At 45.2% G+C, this 26,369-nt stretch overlaps 1 protein-coding gene across 3 annotated transcripts; it reads left to right on the top strand.

The window, feature by feature from the left end:
- The first annotated feature begins 2,148 nt into the window (after positions 1–2,148).
- CDC42EP3 (CDC42 effector protein 3) lies at positions 2,149–25,575 on the top strand. 3 transcript variants are annotated; one of them, XM_024118793.3, is made up of 2 exons: positions 2,149–2,277; positions 23,579–25,575. In XM_024118793.3, exon 2 carries the CDS (start codon positions 23,813–23,815, stop codon positions 24,575–24,577), a length of 765 nt encoding a protein of 254 aa, XP_023974561.1. In that variant the 5' UTR covers positions 2,149–2,277; positions 23,579–23,812; the 3' UTR covers positions 24,578–25,575. The 3 variants fall into 3 exon arrangements, with proteins under 3 accessions (XP_023974561.1, XP_007123107.1, XP_023974560.1); XM_007123045.2 differs by lacking the exon at positions 2,149–2,277 and adding an exon at positions 2,662–2,948; XM_024118792.2 differs by lacking the exon at positions 2,149–2,277 and adding an exon at positions 2,662–2,988.
- Positions 25,576–26,369: the final 794 nt, after the last annotated feature.

Here is a 26,369-nt window from a genome sequence, read left to right as displayed (position 1 = left end):
ACCAGTGTTTCTCACACATCAAATGTGCACATGAACCATGCACATAAACCATCTACATTTCATTAAAATGAAGATTCCAGTTCAGTAGCTCTGGAGTGAGGCTTGATGCTGCTGGTCCCGGGACCATAATTAATGGCAAGAGGCTAGAATATTTTATTCTGCACTTGTCTGCATACACTGGCTTGTTGCTCTCTGCCTCCTAAGTAGATTGCAGGTTTCTGCTAATACTTCTTGGCTCTTCTCCCACAGCAGGGACTAGAAAAATAGCCCAACGTTGGACCTGACAGATGCTTGCTCTACAGATATAAGTACATTAATTGAAACTAATTAAAATAGCTTCTCTATGTTCACTTTCTTAGTCTCACTTAGTTTTCTGAGGTAACTACCTGTTTTTCAAGCTGCTGAACTTTTCTGTAACCCAGAGCAGAATCTCAGAACTCCTAAAATCTTCCTAAAGTTTTTCTCTCTCTTCCATATTGAAATAAAAATCCACCAAACCTAAAATACATCATGGTACAGGAAATGCCTCATTTGGAAGGATAATCCACTATATAAGGGTATTCTCCCTCATTGGAGATGTTCAGTACCAAGATGTTTAGTGCAAATAAATAATGTGGAACATCAAAGAAGCCAGGATAAATCAAATCAGCACCACTAGGCCCTTGAAGGGGTAGGTTCCGGATAAACTGTTTAGAGCCCAGAAGTGAAGTCTTAAAGAAAGGGCAGAGAGGGAAAGACTCTAGAAGTTAAGGAATGGTGTCGAAAAGTGAAAATGGGGTTTGGGAATAAAACTGCTACCTCAAAAAACTTGCCACTCTATATTTGCATAAGCTTTAAAACAAGTTACTTAGTCATGTGGAAATAAAGTGTTTTTAACAGCATCTAATGACACAGCAAATGAAAAAAAAATTTTTACACGCAAGACACACGTGTAAAGAATGTGTGTGCGAAAGGAATTTTTAATGTGGTATTTAATAAATATATATACATATTATTTGCACTTATAAAAATACTATGTGCAATGAAAGCTATGCATAAATATTTATAAAATAACTTTATCTAAGTAGGCCAGTAACATTTAATATTTTTCAATAAATTCATACATAAAATATATACATTAGTGCCAAATGGAACATATATTTTGAAATATGAACCCCTAGTAAAACTCTTAGGAATCTGGAGTAAAATTCAGGTTATCTGCCAAAGGAAACTTCGGAGTAGTTGTCATTTGAAGAAAAGAAACGATGCTGGGTCTCTTATCTTCATGGACTGTTTTGCTTGTCAGATTTCTAACATCACTTCAGCTGAATTTTGTATTTGACTTCCAACTTCATGGCCATTTGACCTGCCAACTATTATTTTCTTTGAGGTTTTTAACACTCCACCCAAGAATTTTGCTTTCCAGAACAGTTGTCTCCGTTTCCTTTTCACTTCACCTTAACATCAGACGAGGTTTACAACATAGGCTTAATGTGCATCCTTTAAGGTTTCAGACAGACCCAGGGGCGTCGCTGTGATGACCTGAAGCTGATACCGCTCTGGAAAGTCAAGGTCCCCTGGAGGATTGCTCTTTGTGCCAGGATTTCCATTCAACCTGAGAGTCCCGGGGCTGGGGTCGGACCCGGAGAGCCTGACTCTCCAGGGTTCCAGTCCCCTCCCCAGGCCGAACGTGCGGGCTGGGACCTTACGACCGGAAAACACCGCCCTTTCCTGTCGCCTACTCATTCCCCAGGCCGAAGACTCGAGGAGGAAGAGACGGAGACGGATTAAGAAAATTAATTAACCGGGTCCACGTTCGGCCTCCGGGCGAAGGGACTGGGCGCGCAGCGGGCGCAGGTGCCGCCCAGGGCTGAATTTTACGCTCCCGGGCCAGCCGCTGCGCCACTTGCGCCCCGTCGCTAGTCCGGGGGCGGCCGCCACCCGCTTGCCCCAGCTTTAGGCAGATCTCTTTTAGGGACCCCGCGGGAGAGGAAACGCCTCCCCCTGGACTGGAAAAACCTGCAGCGTCGGCTGTTCGCTTGCCCCTGCTCAGCCAGCAGCCCGTGGCGTCTCCAGTGCGCCAAATCCACTCTCCAGGTTTTGGCGGCAGCTCCAAGGGGATCAGGCTGGAAACTGTCAGAACACGATCCTCCCCCCCCCAAACCGGGGCTTCGAGTGGCCCGGGGGCCCGAGGCCGGGCCGGGGCAGCGCGGTCAGGTGGCTTCTCTTCCCCGAGGGCCCCCCGGCCGCCGCGCCGGAGCCTTGCCGGGCTAGATCGGATCGTTGGGACGAAGAGAGGTGGGCGCACAAGGTTTAGTACAGGTGTCCGGGGTGCGGGCGGAGTCCCTTTGTCCTCGGGCACCCTGGAGCTAGCACCCCGGGTCCCTCTTCGAACCGAGCGTCCCGAGACCTTTCTTTGTGCCGAGGGAGCCGAACGCAGCTTCTCGCAGGGAAGCCGCATCCCTGGGGGTGGCGCTGGGGCGGTAACAATGAAAATCCATTGTCCTCTGGGGGCCCGCAGGCCGGGCCGCGGGTGAACCCGGTCCGCCCGCTCCGGGCCGGGGCTCAGGTACAGCGGCTAGAAGGGTCTGCCTGCGGCCCCCGCCCTCCGCCCCGCCCTGACCCGCCCCGCGCGCCGCCGGCCCCGCCCCGAGCCGCCCCGCCCCGCCCCGCCCTTCGCAGGTTCAGTCCCGGAGTGCGGCTGCGGAGGGCTCAGTCTAGCTTGCACCTTCTCTCCCGGCCGCGGCCCGAGAGGGCGGGGAGCGCAGCGGTGGGGCCCGAGCTGGGGGCGAGTCCGGAGACCCCGGCCTTGGGAGCCTTCACGCCGTCTCGGAGCGCATAATGCTGTGAGCAGGCGCCGCGCCGGCCGACCCGGCTGGATCTGCGCGTGGCGGGCAGGGACTGCGTGCGCCTTCGGGAACTGCGGCGCCCGGCCCCAGGGTCAGCGGCTGGGATCCTTGGCGCCGCTGGTGAGTTGCTGCCTGCCCACGGCTCCTTCTTTGCGCGTGTGTGAGTATGTCCAAACCGGCGGCCGTGGCCGCTTCCGGCGTGCGCGGGGGGCTAGGTTTGGAAATGCACAAGGAGCGGAGATACCTAGGGCATCCCCTTCCAGCTGGTGTCCAACGGACCAAAGGGGAAATAAAGCAAACTAGGAGGGGTGCGAGCGGCACGACCAGATCGCAGAGCTCCACCGTTTGTGCCCACTTTTCAGGGTGAGGCTGCGCGGCTACACTCACCCTCCGAGCTATTGACAGCCATTCTGGGCGCGTACTGCATTTTTCCATCTGAGAACAAGCCGCACATGGCTATCGCTCCCCTCCCACCGTGGATTGGCATCAGGGCTGCACAGGGTGCACGGTGCAGATCTGAGGTGGCAATACCTTCTGGGTGCCCTCTCCTCACTTGACGAGGGGCACTGTGCCTGAGGCTCCAACCTGCAGATCAGGCAGTCGATTTTTTTTTTTTTTTTTGGACGGTGGTTTCTGAACAACTGAAGTGTTTTCAGTATTTTTTTTCCCCTTTCTCCTTGAAACTAAGTGTCTTGACAAGTATCGGACATGTGAGGACGAATGGATCTGGCCATTTTTTCGTTATGGATTATTATACTCCATCCCCCTCTCGACTTCGGGAGGCATGTGTTTCATCTTATAAATAGAAAGTAGCATATTTTTTGGCAGGACCTCCTTTATACTGTACAGTCTGAGAGGTCAGTTTAAAAATAAATATGCACTTGAATGTTACATTACCGAGAGCCAGGCTGTGGCTGGGACAAGCTGCGTGGACAGCAGCATCAAAGCCGGGAGCGCAGCTGTGTTGAAAGGAGTAAAAGCCCCAGAGTGCAGCCCAAGCTGACAGTCAAGTAATTACATTTTGTTTAAAAAAAAAAAGTGAGTGAATTAAAATGAGGGCGGAAATAGGAATGTCAGAAGGGTATTGCAACATGAATCTTTCCAGACCTGGTGTATTTGGGGGAGTCGCCGCTGATGCGTGCTAGGTGGTGGGGTGGGAGGTGCTGGGTAAGGGGAGGGAATTTATGAGTGTGTTAGGGAGACAAAGGTTTCCTCCCCCACCCCCCAGCTCTTAGGCTTCACAGTAGTATCCTAGAGTTTCTTGAGGGTGCTGCCTTTAAAAAAGAACACAAATCAGGAGAGCAGCAGATTTGAATAGGAAAGCCTTTCTTGGGGACTTGCCAGGAAAGCACGGGGAGACAAAAGGCTCACCTAGAAGCCCTGATGACGCCCCAGGGGTATCCCTAAGGCAATTTAAAAGACTCCTATAACCTTCTAACTTCGAAAAGATCTTTCATCTAACGACCAGGAAATGCAGCTTTTCTGGACAGTTCCAGAGATTCTCTTTTTGATACCAGCTAAGATCTGTTATGAGCTCTTGTGACAGTTAAGAATAAGCTACACAGGTATGTTTTCAGATTAGACCGAAACACTCAGAGATAAGTTAGGGCAGTTGTGAAATGTTTGGCATTGTCACATGTGAAATTAATGATAAAGACTAATAGTCAAAGAACCAAGGAATGATTGAGAGTTCTTCATTAAGTCTCGTAAAGAATGTAGGTTTCCCAACAGGCATCACTCATTGAATAAAACACTCAGCACCAGCCTCTGGGCTCACAGATAAGAACATTAGAGGAGAAATTTGAAAGCCTTTCTGGATCCATGGCAGTTCCTGTTTTCCAGTGGTTATCATCTGCAAGAGATTTACATTATGAATTCCATGATTGGAACATGGTGCTATGACTGTGGCAGCAGCTACAGACATGAAATAAGATGAGCTCCCCCTTCCCTTAAGATCTGAGCAGTGAAATTCTGTTTTGTATCTCAACGGAACATGTAAAGACAGCCAGAGTAATAAGTGTTGCACATTTTTTTGCTTTTTTATTGTAAATTTAAACGTGGTGCAACATGAATAAATACAATGCCATAAAAATCATCGCAGGACTGTTCACATGAGCTGGTTTGTCCTACCTGCTGTCCAGCTTTTCCTTTAAAGTGGTGTTTTATGTCCAACATGTTCACAAAAGCTGCCCTTTTTCCCTTCTAAAATTCGTGGTGTTGAACAGCATTGGGGATAAAGTTGTTTTAACCTACATCACCAAAAGACTTTTACCAGGCCATAAATTTTTCACAAGCACTTTGCCCAGTAGCCATAACATTTATCCAGAGAGTGGACTTCCAATTCATAACCTGAAAAACCTCTAGGAAGACTGCTCTGATTTTTTTTTTTAAATTATAAATATTCTTGCTTTCAGTCTGATTTTATTTAAGCTGGGCCTAATTTCTTTCTAACCAGAATCCTGTGTACCTGTTTATTCACTGATGGAATAAAAACTTAAATCTATTTTTTAAATGCAGTATGTTTGCCAGAGAGCAAGGAAAGTATAGTCATTTGAAACTACTAGATTAAGCCAGCCACAAAATCTTTACCAAGCACCGAAGCCAAAGAATTCTCCTAATATATCCCACTGTTCCGTGAATATGTATGTCAAAGGTACTTCCTACATGGAGCCTGCCCTAAGTGCCAAGCCCTGTTCTTAGCCCTTTACCTCGAGTAATTCATTTATTTCTAATAATCACTCTATGAAGAAGGCACTGTTAATATCCCCATTTTACAGGTGTGGAAAGACCTCTTACATAATTTGCCCCAAATTACACAGTAAGGAACATACCTAAACATGCATATGCAATTTAGCAACCCAGTATGTGCATGAGTGAATGGCTAATTTTCCACAAAGATCAGCATCTTCTGCTTAAGGAGATGGGGAAAAAACCCTGAGGTTAAGAGCCTCTGAGGCAGGCTGTCTGGGTTCATATCTTGGCCCTGGTACTTAATACTTGTGTGACTTGGGGCAAATTACTTAGCCTGTGTACCTCAGTTTATCAATTACAAAATGAGGATAATATTACTCTGAGGATTAAATGAGTTAAAAAAGAACACACTCAGAACAGGCCAGGTCCAGAGTAGACCCAATAAAAAGTTGATGCTTTCATTATTGCTTTTGTTGTTTCCCTAGGTGCTTAATACTAGTTGCCTCATTTAATATTCACAACTGCTCTTTGAGGTAGATAGTATTGTTCTTATTTTCCAGATGAGAACACAGGCTCAGAAAGGTTTAGTAACTTGGCCATGGTCACACAGCTAATTAAGTAGCAGAAGCAGGTTTGAACTCAGGTCTGTTTGACCTTATGCTAAATAAATACCCCACCCTCACCAACAGGGAGGAAGGCCAGGGAATCTATTAAATCTGACTCTTTTAAGGGTTTTTGGCCTCTGACAGAGAACTCATTTCGCAGTACACTGTATCTCACAGTACCACCGTCCAAAGGAAGATGACAGTAATTGCCAGCCTTTGGGAATATCATGTGAATTATTTTATTTATTGAAGATAGTTCAACTCACAAGTATGGCCAGTAGTCATCTGCAGTAGATCCAGCATCAAACTGCTAGCAGTAACCTGAGCAGTTTAATTTATACCATAAACAAAGAGATTTACTAGGAGTATCAGAACCCAAACATGATGAAGTGGAGTTTAGTGTGTGGAACACATCCTTACTTTGAAGTTCTAGAGGTCAGGGGGTTGCAGGGTCCAGTAACCGATCTGGATGGTCACCTCCTTGAGACTGGTGACCACATCCATGGTGCCTGGCCCTGCAGTCCCTGGCACTCGTGATGTTGTCCCAAGAGGAGCTAAAGCAAGATGCAGGAACCACGAGCAAGGTGTGCAGGAAGGTTCTGTCCTTGGCAGAAGTCGGGCCTCATTACAGTTCTAAGTTCTGCACATGCCCCAGACCCTGCCAGATAACATTCTGGTGTGAAAGATAGAGCAAGGAGGCCTTTGAAACCTAGAGGGGTGCCCCGGATAACCCAAGGGGCCTGCCTGGCCTCCACTGCCTTTGATACTGTGTATTTGTGATGAGCTGTTGGAGGCAGCTCAGATTGAAGTAAGGGTTCTGGAAAGGATGTCTTGGCTTGAAATAACCCAAGTTGTCTCAAAACCGAGGGCAATAGCGTTAGGGCTGTTCACCTCCATTTGGAATCTCCCCTTTTCCTGCCCCCATCCTTTCAAGGTTACAAACCAAAACAGCATGACACAAACCAGAATAAATAATATCAGTAGCCAAATAGTTATACAGCAACAGTCAGGTATGTTCTTTCCTTTAGAAAAAGATGCCTTCCTTGGCCTTAATGTACTTCTTGAGTGCCCGGGTTCACCCAGTCTCATAGTGATGACTGAGTTTGACAGTTCCTCTGGTGGAAGAGCAGTTTTTTAAATTAAAGCATACAGTTTTATAATACAAATCATATTGATATTAGAAAGTTTGCTATTTCTGAATAGCCAAGAAAACTGATGAGTTTAAGGGCTGATGAGTTCAAATGAGTATTTTCTTGATCAAGTCATGAATTAATTGTAGAATCCTTGAACCTCAAATTTTAATTTTTAAAACCTGGATTTTCAGTGGTTTGGGTTTTATTTGCATATTTGAGAAAGTCATCATTAACCTTCTAGCCTTTGATTCTTTGTTAGAGTGTTACAGAGATCACACACCTGCAGTTAGCTAATACAGCACCACCTCATGTGAACTCTGAGACAGGAATAGCATCAGAAGAGGATTCTTTGGGAAACCAGTCTAATGAAGGTCCCTCCCTGCAGGACTTTTCAGAGGATTGAATGTCACTGGTACAGTGAATCTCCACACGGAGATAGTGTCTATCAAATCATTTTGCCCACAGAGCAGCTGCCAGGACTAGTCTAGCAAGAAACACTTTGGGAACCATCGAGCCAGAGGCAGACACCACCCGCTGTAGCCTGCCCTACAGAGCTGAAGGAACTCAAGAACCTTTTAGAGAACTGCAGGGTGTACAGGGCCAGAGACACAGGAACGCGCTAGAAGATGCTAGCAAACACCCTGCCATTCTGCTATTTTTAAAACTCATGCAGAATTAAGTGGAGACAGTCACAGAGGGATTGGAGATCAGAAAACATAGGTTCTGGTCTTAGCTCTGACCCAGGTTGTGGAGCTGTGACCTCTCGGGGTCTTATTCTCATCTCTAAGGTGAAGCTTTTGGTTCTAGATGATTTCAGATCATCTCTATCTCTAGAATCCAGTGAGCCAGGATCAGTGACACCTATTAGCATAGCAGTCTTACTACTATACTAATATGTAAAACCCTGCATTGAAAAACAGACCTAGCGCAAATCCCGGCAGGGCAGCCCAAGCCAGCGTGGAGGGCAGAGAACTTCAAAGTCAGGCCTCTATTTAGACAGCTTACACATTTGGGAATCCGTCATGTTCTGGTGACAACTTGAAGGTCATATTTGTAGACGCATCATACCAATGATAGATGACTGTGTGTTTAGTTGAAAAAGACCCATTCTGTTCAAATCCATTATAATCATTTACGCTACACACAACTTTTTAAACAAGCAAAGTCATTTTTAGGTGAAATGTGGCTTTGCCATTTCAGAATATATGTGAATTCTTTCCCTTTTTATTTATTTTTTAAACTTTTTTTTTTTGACCAAGGAGCAGTTCAGACACGTAACATTGATTTTTAACACAGCAGGAGAGGGGGTTCTAAGCCCTTGACTGGCCAGCTATGTCACAAGGCGAATCCTTGCCCATTTCTGGGTAGGTTCTGTCTGTGAAGATGTGGAAGGGGAAGGATGGGGGTGCAGAGGAAGCCGGTGGAAGTTCTCCAAGCTCTCTCCTGGCTCTAAATAGCTGTGATTCTGTTTTTTTTTGTGTTTGGTTTTTTCTTGTATCTGAGGCATTTTCCATAGTGTCTTGTACCTTCTCCTATTTTAACACTGATTGTGTTTAAATGATCATTTGTTGACCCTTGTGGCTGCCTAGACTACTGGCTCTTTTGAGAGTAGGGACTGAACCTAGTTTAGCTTGGCATTCATCTTTTTTACAATAGGACTTCATGAAAAAATGGACAATCTAGTCCTACCTGTGTTATCTTCTCTTAGCACTGCTGAGCCAGAAATCCTTTTCAGTTACCCAAGCTTAAGTCTGACCATAGTAAAATTATTCTTTCCCAGGCTACCAAATGTTCAAATTCAAAAGGAGGTAACTCTAATCCTTTGGTTTTGGTGATAATGATCATCCAAGGTACTCTGAAAATCAGGCCACCACCAGAACTTCCTCAAAGTCTTCTCGGCCGGGCTGTTGCAACCTCCACTGAAGCTTTCTCCTGCCCAGGTGTGACTGTGGTGGCCCGGTACCATGTGTCCACTTACAGCACAGACTGGGCAGTCCCGGTGCTGGAAGGATGAGGCTTGTTGTTTCCTAATGCTCACCTAGACCTCTCAGCCATGCCTGCATGAGCCATTCATCATTGGTGTGCTTACTGATCATTTGTCTCCGTGCTGGGACGTGGGCTCTGTGAGCACATCATTGCTGTAGCCTCAGTTCCTAGAATAGTGCCTGGCACTCAGTAGGTCCTTATTAGATGTTTGCTGTTGAATGGATATTGTGGAAGGTGAATGACTATCCAGGGACTGGATGAAGTCATGTGGAAGGCTCTCTCCAAAGCCTTAGCTCGCTGAATGAATCAGCTCAAGCCACATGTCCCACTGTGCACGGCATAGCACCAAACTGGAAACTCTTCCTGCTCTCAGATGACTTCAGAGTGAAATGTTTTCCAAACTAATGTTGATTTTTGGCCTTACATAAGTTTTGGTAGAAGTTTACGCTCGTGGGTGGATTTTGTTCTGTATTCCTCTTAAGCCCTTAAGCTGTGGGCTCACCTGACAGGGCAGGTAGTGCCACTGCCGACATATCTCAGGGGCAGCATGGGGAGTAAAACAGTGACTTCTTCCTAATTCCAGTTTTTTCACAGAATGAGGAATTATATAGTTGGCTGTCTGTATCCGTGGGTTCTGCATCTGCAGGCTCAGCCAACAGCAGATCAGAAACATTGGGGGGAAATAAAAGTTCCAAAAGCAAAACTGAATTTGCTGTACACTAGCAACTATTTCTACTTTGTATGTGTCGTCTCCTGCTAAGAAGACACTGTTACTATCTCCACTCTACAGATGAGCAAGCTGATGCTCACAGAGAAAGTCACTGGCATTGCTTTGTACCCTTAATTTAATATCAGGAAAGATGAGAAAAGATAATGAAAATTTTATAAGGTAGTAAAAAGTATTTTGATTCTAAGGATAGTCTTAACTTCATTAAAAAGCATTATGTTTTTTTCTTAAAATTCCCTAGAAGCTAGAACCCTAACATCCGTTTTCTTTATTAAGTATAAATAAATCTCAAACACAAATCTATGATTCTATTACCTGTCTGTGTGTACAGGAAGCTTACATGCACATACCGGGGGCTGCTACTTGAAATGAGGAACACAGATGAGCGGGTATCTCCCCAAACTCCTCTCCCAGTGCAGGAATGCTCTCCCTCCCCTCCGGAATTCCTACCACAGTCTCAGGCTCAGCTGGAAAACTTCCTTTGATGGGCCTTTCCCATTCTTTAAGCTGATTAACTCAAGTTGGTTAGACTTCTTCCCATCCAGCCCCACCTGGCCTCTCCTTGAACCTTAATCACACACCTAATTCTTTTCTTGGGATGGTACTGATTCCCTCTCACCTGACGGCTCACCAAATATTTAAAGAAAATAACGGTATGCCCTTAAATTTTTCTTCATCTGACCAATCATTGGCTGTAATTTTCCTAACTCAAGGAGTCCCATTTGTTCTCAAGGCTGGCGGAATTGCCCTTGGAGATAAAGGATGCAGGTACATGTAAAGAAGTTAGCTCCATGTCCTGTTGACAGAATTATTCTCTAATTAAGCTGGAGGTAAGAATCCTAGTTGTTCACAGGGCAGACACAAATCATTTTAGCCCCATCTGCAATCATATATTGGTGACTGCCAGAGACATTTTAAGGAGAAAATGGATATGGTTATTTTGGCAATTAGAATGGTTCCCCTCCTTAGCATTGTATTTCAGTAGATGTTCTGCTTTTTCATTTGGGATAAAGATGCTTTGTGCTTGCATAGCACTCTATGAAGATTTTCACACTCAGCTCTTATAATCACCTGAGAGATAGACGGGTTTGGGGTGATTATCCCATTTACACAGGAGGTAACTGGCCCCCATATGGTCTGGAGTTGTAAAAGAATCCTATAGGGCTGGCTCAACGTTTCACCCAGTTCTTTCCTCCCCTAAGGCCTAGAATAGCAGTGAGAGATCTACTGTTTTGCTTGCCCATGTGTTCATTCATTTAATAGTGGTTTTTTTTTAAGTACTTGATCTGTGCTAGTTATACACTGATATTAAAACAATCTTTTTCTGTAGAATGTCCATTATATAGTTTCTTGCAGGTTCCCTGGTATATCTTGGGCTAAATAATCCAAGTTTTCCCTTAATCCATTTCCTTTTGAAAGGAGAGGTCAGGGGAGCAAGCTCATTGTTCCTCCTGGGCCTCATTCTTTAAGATTGGCTTAAATGTAACTAGTAAGTCTGCATTCCGGGAAATGTATTGTCAGATCTTTCTAGAGTCTTGCCTGTCTCTCTAAGACTGTATTTGCACATGGCAGTCATGGATGGAAGTCTTTTCCCTTTGAAATAGCATGTCAACAAATATTTTTTGCCTTAATCTCAATGATCTGTATGAGTCTGTAGAATTACTGTAGCTCACATTGATAAGCTGTTAAATTCTTACCCTGCACAGATAGAGAAAGGAAAAGAAAGAAACCCTTTGCCACAAGAAAACAGATGACAGCTCCTTGCTAGATGATTTTTCTAATTTATTTTATTTTCCTGTAGGAGTCACAGAAAGACTCAGATTCCATTTTCAGCAAGGCAGGCAGGGTTGAAGAGGAAAGATGTCAAGGCAATCTCAAACTTTCTCATTTGTTCGTTTAACAAACATTTGTTCAGTACCAGCCATGAATTAAATACAGTCTTGTCCCCAAGAGAAGGCAGCCTAGTGGAGTAGACATTAGTAATTGCAGTATAGTGTGAGAGTTGGTGGGTTTGAGGTATAAAACGGTAGTATAGGCCTCCAGGACTGGCTGGACATGTAGCTGCAGGGTTGGGCGAGACCCTGATCTCCAGGCTGTAAGGGTGGGCCCGCCACTCAAGGTTAAGGGAGCATTCTAGATGGTGCATTCTCATAGAGATTGGAACATAAAGTGGAAGGAGATGAGGTTGAAGGCAAGGAGACAGGTGGGAAGACAAATGCCCTTGTGCAAGAGATCGTGAAAGCTACAAGTGAGGCTGAGGCATGAGGCAGTAGGATGGACAAGAGGAGACAAATAATAGGACTTGATGTGGAGAATGAGGCAGGGCGAGGAGTCGGGGGTGACAGCTGGGTTTTGGATTTGGGTGACTTCCTGCCATTTACCTAGAGGGAAAAGTACAGGAGGCCTATGCTGAGGGCTGGCGAGAGGAGGAAAGATGGCAAATTCCATCAGGGATAAGTTGAACGGGAAGTACCTGAAGGAAGCAACAGAGAAAGGTCTGAAAGACTAGGGGAGAAAAGTCCAGTGCTTCTTTCTGTGAAGGACCAGTGTTTTTTAGTGTTTTGTTTCTTTGTTTCAATTTCCAATCGATAGTATAGGATACCTGGCACAATGAGTAGCTGCTTGGACCACACCCAGTCTCCACGCAGACCTGATTATACACAGCTTGCCAAGAGTATGACCAATGAGAAGAATCCACAGATCCGCATGCTTGATTATGTCATAAAGTTTCTAGAAGCTTACTTTCAATTACTTTCAATTTCTTTCCTTATCTCATCATGGACTGGCCTAGTCCATAGATCCACTTGGAGTAGCACTGGTCTAGACTAAGGTATGTACGGGCTGAAGACACGGATTTGGAAGTTAGCATTAGAGGTAGTTGAGGCCAAGGACAGGGGTGTGATTGCTGGGAGATTGTTGAGGGCTGGGCCATGGACAGCCACCCTCCAACCCTGTGAAAATGCCAGCGTCTAAGGCAGGGGTTCAAACTTTTCCCGTAAAGCGTCAGTTTAGTGTTTTAGGTTTCGATGGCCACATACAGCCTGTCACAGCAACTCAACTCTGACCTTGTCATTTGAAAGCAGCTCTACCAGGGTTTCCAGCCCTCAGCACTACAGGGAACGGGGGCCGGAAAATTCTTTGTCGTGGGGGCAGTGTCCTGTGCGTCGTAGAATGTTCATTTAGCCGTGCCTCTGACCTCTGTCTACCAGATGCCAGTAGATGTCACCACCACCCCCAGTCATGAGAATCAAAAATATGTCTAGACATTGCCAAATGTCACCTGCGGGGGTGGGGGGTGGGATGGGACAGAATCACCCTCAGTTGAGAACTACTGAGCTGAAGGTAGTACATAAAAAAATGAGCACTGGTGTGTTCCAATAAAACTTTATTTACAAAGACAGACACAGGGTTGGATTTGACCCACCTACCATAATTTGCAGACCCTTGATCTAAGGGACGGGCATAGGGAAAGCTAAAAGGGCTTATTCAATAAAATTTAAGGGCCTCTTGTGTTCGCAGCCCAAGAGGAGGCTCTGTAAGTGATCCAGCGTAAAGAAGAGACTGTTAACAACAGCGGCTCTTTTTTTTATAGCACCTTTGCCTACCTTATTCTTATTGAGCTTACTACCTACCAGAAGATATCAGACACAAAATCACAAGAGAACAGGAAAGAAAACAAATATAAGCTCTTTAGGAGCCCTAAGAAAACCTCCAAGCAAGGCAGTAATGAGCCTGGATTGCGTGAGGTGAGTTTGAGAATTTCTCCAGGAAGGAAGTGACTGAAGCAGGCCTTGGAGGATGTTATGAATAGTGGTTGATGGTAAAGAGATGGGAGGACAATTCACGTAAGGAACACAGGTTTCTTAGTTTCAGAAAGTCAAGGGGGAAGTCACGTGTCAATAGCAAGGGAAGGGAGCCATTGTCCCGGCAAAAGCCTTGTGGGTGTACAGGCGCCCCGATGCATGGCCACGATGCACGTGTTTCCTCTGGGAAAATAATTAACAGCACTTAACGCTTTTTTCTAAGAACAGGATATTTTTTTTTTCTCCTTGAGACTCAGGGGCTTTTATTACCTCAAAATTTTAATCTCGTGGCTTTTATTTCACATGAAGTCAAATCCCTTTTGAGATTCTTTGACAAGGGCAAAAATACTGAAAATTCCTGGTGAGTTGGAGAGGCTGGTATCTGGGACCATTTTATTCATTCTTAGTTAATGAAAAGGTCAGGTCATCATCTCTGCCTCTCATTGATGTTGAGATCATAGTGTATCCTTTCCTCTTGGTGCTGTCAGACTTCAGCACCTGATAGCCTGGAATAGACATTCCCATTCTCAACCCACTTCCACGGCAGTCGTCATGTTAGTTACCAATCAGCAGTGGTTAAAAGCATGGACTGTGGAGTCCAGCCATAGCTGAAATCCTGGCTCCTCCATGTTTTGGCTGATGGGTCTAAGACATGGGCTTAATCTAAGACTGGTTCCTAAGAGGTGTGTTCTAATACTCACCTGTCTGGCCCACAGCACGCACTCTAGCCATCGCTATTCACATATGTAAATTCTTTAGAGAACTTGGCATTTCAAATTTGCTACTTTCTAGAGGCATCCCTTGTAGACTTGGACTGGGGGATGGTTCCTGAGAGCAAAGCAACTCATCTCTCATGATGGAAGGTCTAGCAGGGGTTAGGGATTTAAATAACACTTCTTAATTTGTTCACTGTGTGCCACGTGTTGTGGTTGACAAAAAAGATAAATAAGACCCAGCTCATACTCACAGAAAAGCTCTCAGCCTAGTCAGATGGCATATTCATTCATGCATTCAACAAATATTTGTGTACAGATATTTATGTACAAATAACACAGGGGGGTTTGCCGCGGAAGTAGGTAGAGAATGCACTGGCCACTGCCAGGTTCCAAACATACCCAAGTGTTGGTGTGTTGCAGAGGAGCCCCTGCAACGAGTGTCGATGATTGTCAAGGGCCCTAGCAGGGTGGGAGGACGGCATGGAAATCCCTATCTGTCCCTTCATCCTGTTAGGGAAGGAAGAGTAGTCAAGAGACCTAAATTAGATGTGCTCTGAAGACAAAGGACGAAGAACACCATACCATATGTAGTATGAGTCAAGTGACCGTAGTCTGAATTTCTGGACACCTGTCAAACCTGTTTGGATCATTTGATATTCCTATTGCCTTAGTTGGAGTTTTCATAGAATAGTTACTGACTTAAATATTAGGGGTTTTTTTCTTTTTATTTTTTTGGTGAGCAGCTAAGCAACTTTACAAGTTATTTGATTTGAGCTGAGTTTTCCGCTTTGAGCCAATTCCCGGCTGAATGTTGCTGACAACTTCAGGGTGAGATTCTCATCCTGTATTGATATTGTCCTTGCAGCTTCACAAACCAAGTCAGATCCATTAGTTCTAGAAGCACGGGAGCAGCTCACAGGAATGGTCTTATTGGATTATTCATACCCACCAGCTAGAACCCTTGTAAAACTCGTCATGGTAAATGAGCCAGGCCCCTCTCCTGCCTCGTTGTAACTGCCAGGACTCCACATCCGTCTTGAGTCCTCCTCAGTAACTCCTTTTAATAGGGAGAAAGGTCGAAATGGCCTCTCTTCAAAAGTGCAGGGTTGGTACTTTGAGGTGGATGTTCTGTCTTCCAGTTTTGCTTCTAAAAACCCTTTCAAACAGTACAATTAGAGCCTATAAATGTGAGGAGTGTATGCACATTAGCAGTGAGTCTCCCATATGGTATTTGTGGGTCTCTATATAATCAGGGTTGTAAAAGAAAAATAAATACAAGCTGTAGCTGAATCATAAACGAGAAGTCCATTTATAAATAATTGAGGGTTGAGATGTAGCATAGACTTTCTGAGTGGGTCTATAAAATAGCCTGCTCAGTCTGGCTATAAGTTCATTTGCATGACAGCCAGGCGGCTGGGAACTAAGCTAATGGCGTTTTATAGCCTTGCAGCATATAGCTATGTCCTCAGTTCAGATATTATGGGGAGAGGATAAGAATCTAAAAATAGAAAAGGCATCTTTTTATCTTCTCGTGGGTGGAGTAAAACAGACTAAAAATATGAAAAGCATCCCTTCAGGATGCCATTTACCAGAGTATTCTCTGGTTACATTTATTTCTGTCTTCGATTTTCACGTTAAGTTCAACGTTGAATCTCTAGTAGTATGATTTTTTTTTTTCTCCTTGAATTTTAAAATTCTTTGATCCAGAGACGCACTCCTACGGAAGTTTGCAAAAGGACTGGCGTGAGTGCCCTCATCGTCATAATATTTTAGTATTTCTGATACAGAAGGTTATCTGGTCATCCCTATATTAGTAATAACTGCTATCTTCAAATGGAAAGTCTTCTAGGAAAAGTCTGTGAGTGTTTTTTATGGGTGAGTGTGATGTGGAGCCATAAGGAAATGAGCAGTGATAGTTTTCCCCTGTGGGAGACTCAAAATGAATAGGGACGAGACCCCACCCACTGTGCACATCTCAGACGCTCAGAGGCAAGGCTGCTGCCCGGTGACATCCTCCGTGCATGCCCGGTACACTGCCCCCTTTTCCCACAGCAACCCATTCCATCTTGCCAGAACCCTGGGTTCTCCCTTAGAGGATCCAAAAGCTGTTTCCCTGTAGCTTCTGCTTTTGTAGCCCTAGCGCCTCTCGTACTGAACAAGTTAATCCCTTTTCCGTTGCAGTTCAGTGAATCCTTCAGATCCCTAAAGATTCATTTTCCCTCAGTATTTGAGTTTTCTTTAAGCTGCTCCGCCTCACCTTCTCACGTGTCCTGACGGAGTCCCTTTGTCTCCCTGTTGGACTCCTGGGAACCTGTAGGAACATGTTCCAGGTCACCTTTATCCCTTTAAAGTGTGAAGCCCAGGGTGAAATACACTTTTCCAGGGCTCATCGCAGTGGAATTGTCTCCCCTATGTTGGCAACGGAGAGCAACACCCCAGAGATGGCTGTGGGTGTAAGGAGTGGCGGGTTCTTGGCCACGCTACCATCCTTCCCTGGGACTGTTGCCTCAGGCACAAAGGAGGAATAACCAAGTATTTTTGCTTGGGGCCCAGATGGTGCAGCAGTGCTGCATCTGGGTGCTAGGAAGAAGGGCATGCTGATTCAACGCTGAGACAAAGCGAAAAGTGATAGGAAGTTAGGGGGTCTTGGAAGGATGTGACAACTAAGCAAGAAAGGGGAAGTCCAGTGCAGACTCACTTCCTGCAAGTTGAAGAAAGGAAAAGGCCCACGGGTCCCCCAGGACAGCCACACGCACACATGCCTCCACCCCACCTGCCCTGTTTTTATGCATGAGTGTTTTAGATTAACATTGCAACCTATTGTGCAGGATGCAAGAACTTTTTTATCCTCTCTGTCCCCTAAGAATTAATCTAAAAACAATTAGTAGACAAACCAAACATTCCTTTCTTAAAATAAATGGAATTTTTAAAAATCTCAACCCCTTTGTTCTTTTCAGAGCCCTGTGAGTTGCCAGTACTGTCAACTCTGGTCATCCAGGGACTGATTTTTCAGTGTGTGACTTTTTCATAACCCTTTGCTTTTCTCCCCCACCTCCTGGCTGCTGCCCTGTTTTGGTCTTTTCAGCATCATTCTCTTTACCAAAAGGATGATAAGGAAATGAAAGGAAGCGTGGCCACTTCTCTTTTTTTCTTCATTGAATTATTATTGCTGTGTTGATTTCTCTTGTTAACACTGTCACTTATGCTTAAATCAGTCACATGTAAGAAACTGAAATTGTCTAGCCTGGTACAGGAATGACCATCTGACACTGCCTTTCTTATCAAAACCATGCCTTCAACTTCCTCCTGAGTCCTTTTGTGTCTTGGAACCCTTGAGCTTCTCACAAGTTCCTGTGAGTGGGGGTCTGTGCCTTTGCAGCTGGACTTCTCGCCCACACATCTGCCGGACATCCTCTCTAACCCAATCTCTCCTCTCCGGTGCCCAGGAGCTAGAACCTTTGTTTTCAGAGGAATCTATAATTTCCAAGATGAATATTACCTCAAATGTCATCTAAGCAGGGGAAGAGGAGCAAACAGTGATCTAAGAACTTCCAGAGAAAGGGATTAGCAATCTTGGAGAGTTCAGATTTCAGGGTCAAGGGCAGGGTTTTGAGAAAGGTCTACACATAGGATGGTTTCTTTTTCTCTTTTTCTTTCTTTCTTTCCTTTCTCCCTCCAGTCCTTCATCCCCTCCTCCCTTCCTCTCTTTCAAAGACGGTGGGAGTGGAGGAATGATGGCAAGGTAGGAAAGCTGGAGAGCAGGAGAGTCCCAAGTGTGGAGAGTCACTGAAAGTGGTAGAGTCCTGACCGATACGCAAAGGCTGGAAATGCTCTTCATTTGGATCATGGAACACCCAGGAGGGCTGGCTCTCCAGTTCTAGTCAGGCCTGTAAGCCCTTTTGGTTTAGCTCTTCCTGTCTTCTTCGCCCGCTTCCTCCTCCTGGGTGTCCACCTGACTCGGGCTCTCCCTCTGATTCATCCGTTGCTCTGTCTGCTACCATGTGGGACAGCCACCAGCAGCCTCCAGGAGCCCAAGTCTCCTTTTCAGCAAATGGTGAGGAGGGACAGGATTTCGTGTTGTGGCCTTTAGGACCATTCCACCGTAAAATGCTGCTCATCTGCGTCACCACCACCTCTCAGAGAAGGAGCTATACCCCTGAGCCCCAGTACCTCCACCTGCCTGTGCTTGCCTCCACATGGGTACCCTGCCACCCACACTTTCCCCAGCATCCTGGGTCTCTTCCCTCTTCTCATTTCCTTCTGACGAAAAACCTTCTCTTCTGAGACCTTTTCCATCCTACAAATACAGACTGGTGGAGCCTCTTTGGTGAAGGCCTGATCACCACAGAAAGGAATGATCTGTCCCTTTGACAAGGTCAGGTGAGATAAGGCTCAGCCCTCTCATGAGGCCTTCTGCCTTAAGCTTTTGGCTTTTGAACGCACTTTCCCATAATATTGTTTGCATTATGATCAGTGACTCATGGGTTCGGTAGACTTTTTAGGACCTACGTATAAAATTGTCTCTGCAGGAAAGTGCAATCTGAGCCCAAAACAACCCTCGTACTTATTTTTTTTTAATAGCTAATTCATTCACGTGGTTCAGAAATCCAAAATCATGAAAGGATGTACAGTGAAAAGTTTCTCTTCCATCCTTATCCCCTTCCATCTACTTCCTCTCCCCGTGGGCACCTCACCATTATTTCCTGTGTATGCTTCCAGGGAAAGCTTATCTACATACAAGCCAGTACAGATGTTATCTACACACTTTTGCACCTCTCTTTTTTTTCCTTTGAAGATATACGTCTTTGAAGCTCTTTCTATATCAGCATATAAAGAGCTGCTTCATCCTTTTCTAGGCCTGTGTAATATTCATTTGTACAGATGCACCTTAATTGGTATAACCAGTCCTCTAAAGGTGGACAGTTAGGTTGTTTCCAAATTTTTTTTTTTTTGGCCGCACCACGTAGCTTGTGGAATCTTAGTTCCCCGACCAGGGATTCAACCCGGGCCCCCAGCAGTGAAAGCTCCATGTCCTAACCACTGGACCACCAGGGAATTCTCAGTTGCTTCCAACTCTTGGCTGTTATAAACTATGCTGGACTGACAACACTGTGTATGTATTATTTCCTTATTTCCTGTATACGTAAATTGGATAAATCTCTGTAAGTGGAATTCCAGGGCCTAAGGGATGTGATTTGTAGTTTTCATAGATACTGCCTTCCACTGAGGTTGGACCTGTGCATGCTTTCCCACCCTTATCAACCCATTGTGTTATCACATATTTGTATCTTAAAGAGGCTTTGGAAGGAACCCCTTCATCATTTGGGAGCTGACTGACTTCCCAGGGAGTGTGCTTCTTAAATGGCAAGACCCCAATGTCTGGAGCCCATGCCCAGCCACTTGGCTTAGTGCCTAGTAGCCGTGCGGCCTTGGCAAAGCCTGTGCCTCGATGCTTCGTCAGTAAAATGGGGGTGTTAACATGGGTTCTTGTGAGTGAGCTAGAACACACCGAAGGTTGGAACAGTGCCTAGCACATAGAGATGTTCTCAGTAAACATTTCTTGTCATATGACGTGTTGGTGCTTCCCAGGAGATGCACACATACCCTCTCGAGGACCAGGCACCTTGTTCCCAGTGAAGATACCGCCCTGCAGTTTCCTGCTTTAGCAACAGCAGAGAAGTTGTTAAGCAGTCACCCTGGTGCATGGCTGTCCACTGACTGATAAGCCAAGGAGCCCAGAACATTCAGAAAGCAGAAAGGAGGGGAGGGAGCAGTCAGGGTATTGGATTGTGTCTCCCATGATCAAGCATCGTTGCCCCTGAGCTGGAGGAGGAAAGATAACAGATAAGATAGATGGATGGGTCAGAGCTCTCAGATATTTCCCCAGCACCATATCACAGACATCAACTTGTCTATAAAGTTGTAAAACTGACATTTTTGCACCAAATTCCCGTTTTGTTTTGGTTTTTTCCTTAAACTTCCAATTAATTGGAGGGCTCTTAGCCCTGGCACACAGTAGAAATTGAATACAAATTACTGTTTCCAAAGTCCTAGAAGCCTCCATCCCTGTCATGCAGTAAATACTATGTAAATATTTGTAGAAAGAAAGAAAAATGCCTTCTAAGGTATCTCCTTTCTTTTCCCACTCCTGATAAATCTACTGAGAATTATCTAGCCTCTGCTCACCAACCCTTTTCTTACTTTTTTCTTTGTTTTTTTTGTTGCTTGTCTCCCACCTTTGCATCCACTCCACTGACATAAAACCCAGCTTCTACCAGGTCGAGAAAGCCTCTGCCGAGGGGCCTGCAGGGCCCGTGGCCATGGCTGTGGCCAGGCAGGGACTGAGGACTGGGCCTTCCAAGTGTAGCAGGCATACCCTCTATCTTTTCTCCTCACTTTTGCTCCCCAATATCCCCAGTCGCTGTACAGGTAAAGGGTGAATGTGAGTGATCCAGTCAGAGGAGCAGAGAAGCACTCTGGCTGCATCTTCATGCTATTTTTGTTTTTCTAAAGAATCTGAAATGAATGCTATGCCTTGGTTCTAGCCTTGCATAACCCTGGCTCCACCAGCTGACCACATGCAGCCCTCGCATGCCTTGGAGTTGCAGTGGACACACTGTATCTTTCCATGGCAGCTGCCCTCCTGGCCTTGTGCGCTGAGGACACTGGGACACTGGCTCCAGTGGGCATCTGTTCTTCCGGGCTGCCCCCCACCTTCTGCAGGCCCAGCGCCCTAGCTGCTTCTGTAGGCGGTCATCATACTGTGCCTAGAGGGGCAGGGAGGCGACACCAGGCACCCTGGGTGGCAGGGGCCCTGGGCTGTTGTGCACTTAGAGGGGAAGGACATTGATGTTTTAGCAGGAAGACCCAGGGCTTCCACTTCTGTTACTATTACAAGACCCAAATTAGAGTTAAAACTATGAGAATGTCAGACTCACAAGCAAGTCTTCCCATGCTAGGGTTCCCCATCTACTCACTTGGTATCAAGTGTCTCTTTTAGTAACATGGTATCTCTGTGCCTTCCTAATCTGCAGTGGGGAGGCCGACCCACCAGGCACCTCCCGGGAGTGTGTGGTCTTATCTGGCAACTTCCAGGGTAGCCTGCTCTAGGTGCAAACCCTCATGCCACCTTGGCCTCCTCCCCACTCCCAGAGCCAGGGTAGGGTGGTCTCTCCAGCTCATCCTTCTCTGCCTCCTCAGGCCTGGGTGCCTGCCACTTCCCAAACAGAGCTACTTGTTACCTGGATGGAGCACAGTCCTCACCATCTGCCACAGGCAAATGAATTTAAAACTCTTGCTGAAAGGAAAGAAATATGCAGCAGATGTAGACGGCCTCCAGCTGCTACAAAGCAAATGTGGCTCTCAAGCCACCATCTAACCCAGCCCTCGGAGTATTTACTTATTTATTTGCTCTGTGGCCAGGGGGAGGAGAGCCCAATGGGAGAGGTCACAGCAGAGCCATTTTAAGAATTCCCACAGTGGCGAAGGTTTTAGCTTCTCCGTGTCAGCCGATGTGACTGAAGAGTTGGAGGATTATTTTCAAGAGATGAAGAGGTTCTCATCTGTAAGACAAGAGCCCCAAACCTTCTTGTAGCCCATCACTTCTAATTGTGTCATATAGCATGTGCAGGGAGAGAGTGTTAGCTTTCTACATGGGTAACAAATTACAAATGTAGTGGCTTACAGCCCTACCTGTGTTCTGTCTCCCAGTGTCTGCAGGTCAGAGGTCCAGGCAGGGCTTAGATGCATAGTCTCATCAGGCTGTAAACTAGGGGTCAGAGTTATGGTCTCATCGGAGGCTCAGCTGGGAAAAGATCCACTTCCAGGTTCCCCCAGGTTGCTGGCAGAATTCATTTCCATATGCCCTCTTTCAGTGGCTTACTTTTTCAAAACCAGTAAAGGGAGCCTCCCTCCAGTCTGCTAAGACAGAATATTTTATAATGTAACCTAGTCAGGGCTGTGACATCTCATCACCTTGCTTAGAAGCAACTCACAGGTTCCACCCACAAAGGCATTAACACCAGGGGGCCACTGACTTGGAACCCTGCCTACCACAGGGAAAGGATACAGGCTTATCAGCAAATGTTTCAAAAGTATTCTCAAGTGAAGACCCAACCTATTATGTATAATCACACTTTTTTCTTTCAAAAAGAAGCAGTTTTGTTCTTATCCTTCCATTTCAGAATGTCGCCAAATCCTGAATTGTATTTTTTGCTTTTCACAATCTTTTTTTTTAATTTTTATTTTATATTGGAGTATAGTTGATTAACAGTGTTGTATTAGTTTCAGGTGTACAGCAAAGTGATTCAGTTATACATATATATGTATCTATTCTTTTTCAAATTCTTTTCCCATTTAGGTTAAAATCCTGAAATTTTTGACAGCCCCATTCTCTCTGCCACAACTTGATTCCAGCTCCAACTTCCATAATGGCTTTATGTTACTGAGAAAGGGTGTTCCTTTCTTTTGACTTCCGAATCTCAGTTTTCTCAACTGTAAGAATGCATTTTCACTGAGATTTTGTTGGACACTAGCTTCACTGTCACTTAGTAAATGATATTTCCAGTTCCTTTCCTTATAGGACTTCATTGTATTGCATTTTTATTTATATAAAGAAGTCAATCAACAACAAAATATTCTTCGTCTTGCTAGTGTGAACGCCAAAGCAAGAGAGAAAATATATTTTAAAACAAATTCAGTTGTGTCTAAGGAGCTAACATCACTCTGCTCATGTGCTGAGAGCAGTTCCTATAACAGAGGAAAAGGACTAAAATCTCAGACGTATCCAGAAAATTGTGTCCATGACCATGTTTAAAAAGTGCTGATGTCATACGTTTGGGTTTTTTAATCTCTCTTTCTCTCCCTTTTTTCTTTCTTCCCCTGAAGTAAGACTAAGATTAGTGGACCCTTGTTAAGATCAAAGTTTTTATCCTGCTTAATGGAGAGAAACAAAATAAAGTTTGGCTTCAGATGGGAACTGGTCCTGCCATTATTTACAGGCTCTTGAAAAAGTGAGAAAGTGAAAAAGTCAGGCCCAAGTGATGCCTGAAGGGTCAGCTAATTATAACCTGCTTTGGTTTCTCTTCCAGGTTTCTCCATGCTGTGGAAGGGACTGGCGGATGTAACCGGCTCTCCAGAAAGCCCTGCTTGGCTGTAAGTCCAGGAAGGCCTCTTAGACCTCCATCTCGTTTCAGAGCCACTTCTGAAGCTACTTGAGAAAATGATGTGACAGTTCCTATCAAAAAGGATATTGGGAAACATAACATCTGTGAAGAAAGTCGCCTTTTTTCCCTTTTGCAAAATCGACATCCTCAAACTCCAAAATGCCAGCCAAGACCCCAATTTACCTGAAAGCTGCCAATAACAAGAAAGGAAAGAAATTTAAACTGAGGGACATCTTGTCTCCGGATATGATCAGCCCTCCCCTTGGAGACTTCCGCCACACCATTCACATTGGCAAAGAGGGCCAGCACGACGTCTTTGGAGACATTTCCTTTCTTCAAGGCAACTATGAGCTTCTACCTGGAAACCAGGAGAAAGCGCACATGGGCCAGTTCCCTGGGCATAACGAGTTCTTCCGAGCCAACAGTACCTCCGACTCCATGTTCACAGAAACACCCTCCCCGGTGCTCAAAAACGCCATCTCCCTCCCAACCATCGGAGGGTCCCAAGCACTCATGTTGCCTTTGTTGTCACCGGTGACATTCAGTTCCAAACAGGAGTCCTTAGGGCCGGGAAAGCTGCCCCGGCTTAGCTGTGAGCCAGTCATGGAGGAGAAGGCTCCAGAGGAAAGCAGCCTGTTGGAGAACGGGACGGTCCACCAGGGGGACGTCTCATGGGGGTCCAGCGGGTCCGCATCCCAGTCCAGCCAGGGCAGGGGCAGCCACTCCTCCAGCCTCTCCGAACAGTATCCCGACTGGGCGGCCGAGGACATGTTTGACCATTCCGCCCCGTGTGAGCTCGTCAAGGAAAAGACTAAATCAGAGGAGTCCCTCTCTGATCTCACGGGTTCCCTCCTCTCCCTGCAGCTCGATCTTGGGCCCTCATTTCTGGATGAGGTGCTGAATGTCATGGATAAAAATAAGTAACAGGACACCGCCGGCTCTTTTCCTTTGGGGTAAAAGGTATCAAAAAACAGAACAAAACAAAACTAACCACAAAGAGAAGAGCTTCACTGGCTATACTTGCTGTCATGTGATGGGTTTTCTAAAATAACTTTCCTACAAAATATTTTTTTACCTGGTATGCCCTGTTTGCAAAAACAGTGAATAAAAACAAAAAAACCTATCCTGGCAAAGAGAGGAAGTGAGTCAGAACCCATTTTCGGCGGGCATTGCTAATGTACAGCTCACATTTTTTGTTTTCAGACACATAAGAAATCTGGCTTGGCCAGGACTGGCACTACTTATGAAGGGCTGTGCCAGTCACATTAAGGACCTTTACAGTACTCTGGCATTTTCTGAGCAAGAGGAAGTCAAAATTTATTTAACACCCACGCCTTTTTTCTAGACTCTTTTCTATATTATATCGTTTGGTTTCACCATAGCAAATTCTTCAGTGTTAAAACTTTTCTCTCTTTTCACATTTGAACAACTTTATGGGTTTCGGGGATTTGCTTGTAGCTCTTATATATCTCTATATATTATATCTATATTGCAAAATTTTGACTGTCAGCTACATGTTGGTAAGACACAAGCAAAGTATTACTGTAACTAAGTTATTTTTAAAGTTAAAATATATTTTTATGTGCCTTTGGCTCTTTATTGCAGAGTCTACATTTTATAGGTACTACATCAAATATGGTCATTTGACTTTCCATTGGGATTCCATTCTAAGCTGTGTATGTGTATGTTTGGAAAAATGTATTCATACTTAGCTTTATTTTTTTTTCTTCATCTGTTATCATACTTTTCACAGCAGCCAACAATGGATTGTAAAGTGTAAAGGCACAGGTTACTCACAATGCTTCTGCAGAGACTGTGGGCTACACCACATAATGTTATTTGGAAATATGGGTATTTTAGTACAGTACATACTTGCATTACATAGGTACTTCATACAACACAATAAAGAGTAAATGTTAAAATCAACTTGCTTGGTTATAGTAATAAACAAAAACATAAGACAGTAATTATATTTTCTTCAAGTCCAGGGCTAGAAAAATTGCTTCTGTAAAGTGTACATGAGCCTTTAAAATAAGGTAAGAGGTGATTTCCACCCACTCAGTAATTTTGATTACTGCCCAAAGGTTTGAGATTCTAAAACTAAGGCCCCTCAATTTTAGGAAAAAATGAACATGTGAGATGAGAATTTTTTTTTTAAGTCAGCACTGATGCCAACTTCTCAAAAACTCATTTCTGTGAATCTCCTCCCTTACTTTAACACGGCAAACTCATGCAACCCCAGTCCCGTCCCTACAGGACAGATGCTTCCATGCGGCAGGTGCCATATAGACAAGATTAAGGAGGCCAAAAAAGAGGGCAGCAGAGCACCTTGCCCCCAAGAAGACAGAGATGCCCTGAGGATGTTGGTTAAGGAAACAGGAACAGGAAATGTACACACCGATTCCAGTCCTGTTGTCAACACCCCTTCCCCCTCAAAGACAAACACTTGCACGCAAAAACTTTCATTTCTCCTTGAAATATATCCCTGGGACTTCCCTGGTGGCGCAGTGGTTAAGAATCCACCTGCCAATGCAGGGGACACAGGTTCGAGTCCTGGTCCAGGAACATCCCACATGCTGTGGATCACCTAAGCCTGTGCACCACAACTACTGAGCCTGCGCTCTAGAGCCCATGAGCCACAACTACTGAGCCCGCCTGCCACAACTACTGAAGCCCATGTGCCTGGAGTCCGTGCTCTGCAACAAGAGAAGCCACC

Source organism: Physeter macrocephalus, chromosome 12 (assembly GCF_002837175.3).
Source record: "Physeter macrocephalus isolate SW-GA chromosome 12, ASM283717v5, whole genome shotgun sequence".
Classification (NCBI taxonomy): Eukaryota; Metazoa; Chordata; class Mammalia; order Artiodactyla; family Physeteridae; genus Physeter; species Physeter macrocephalus.
This window is presented reverse-complemented; position numbering and strand designations above follow the sequence as displayed.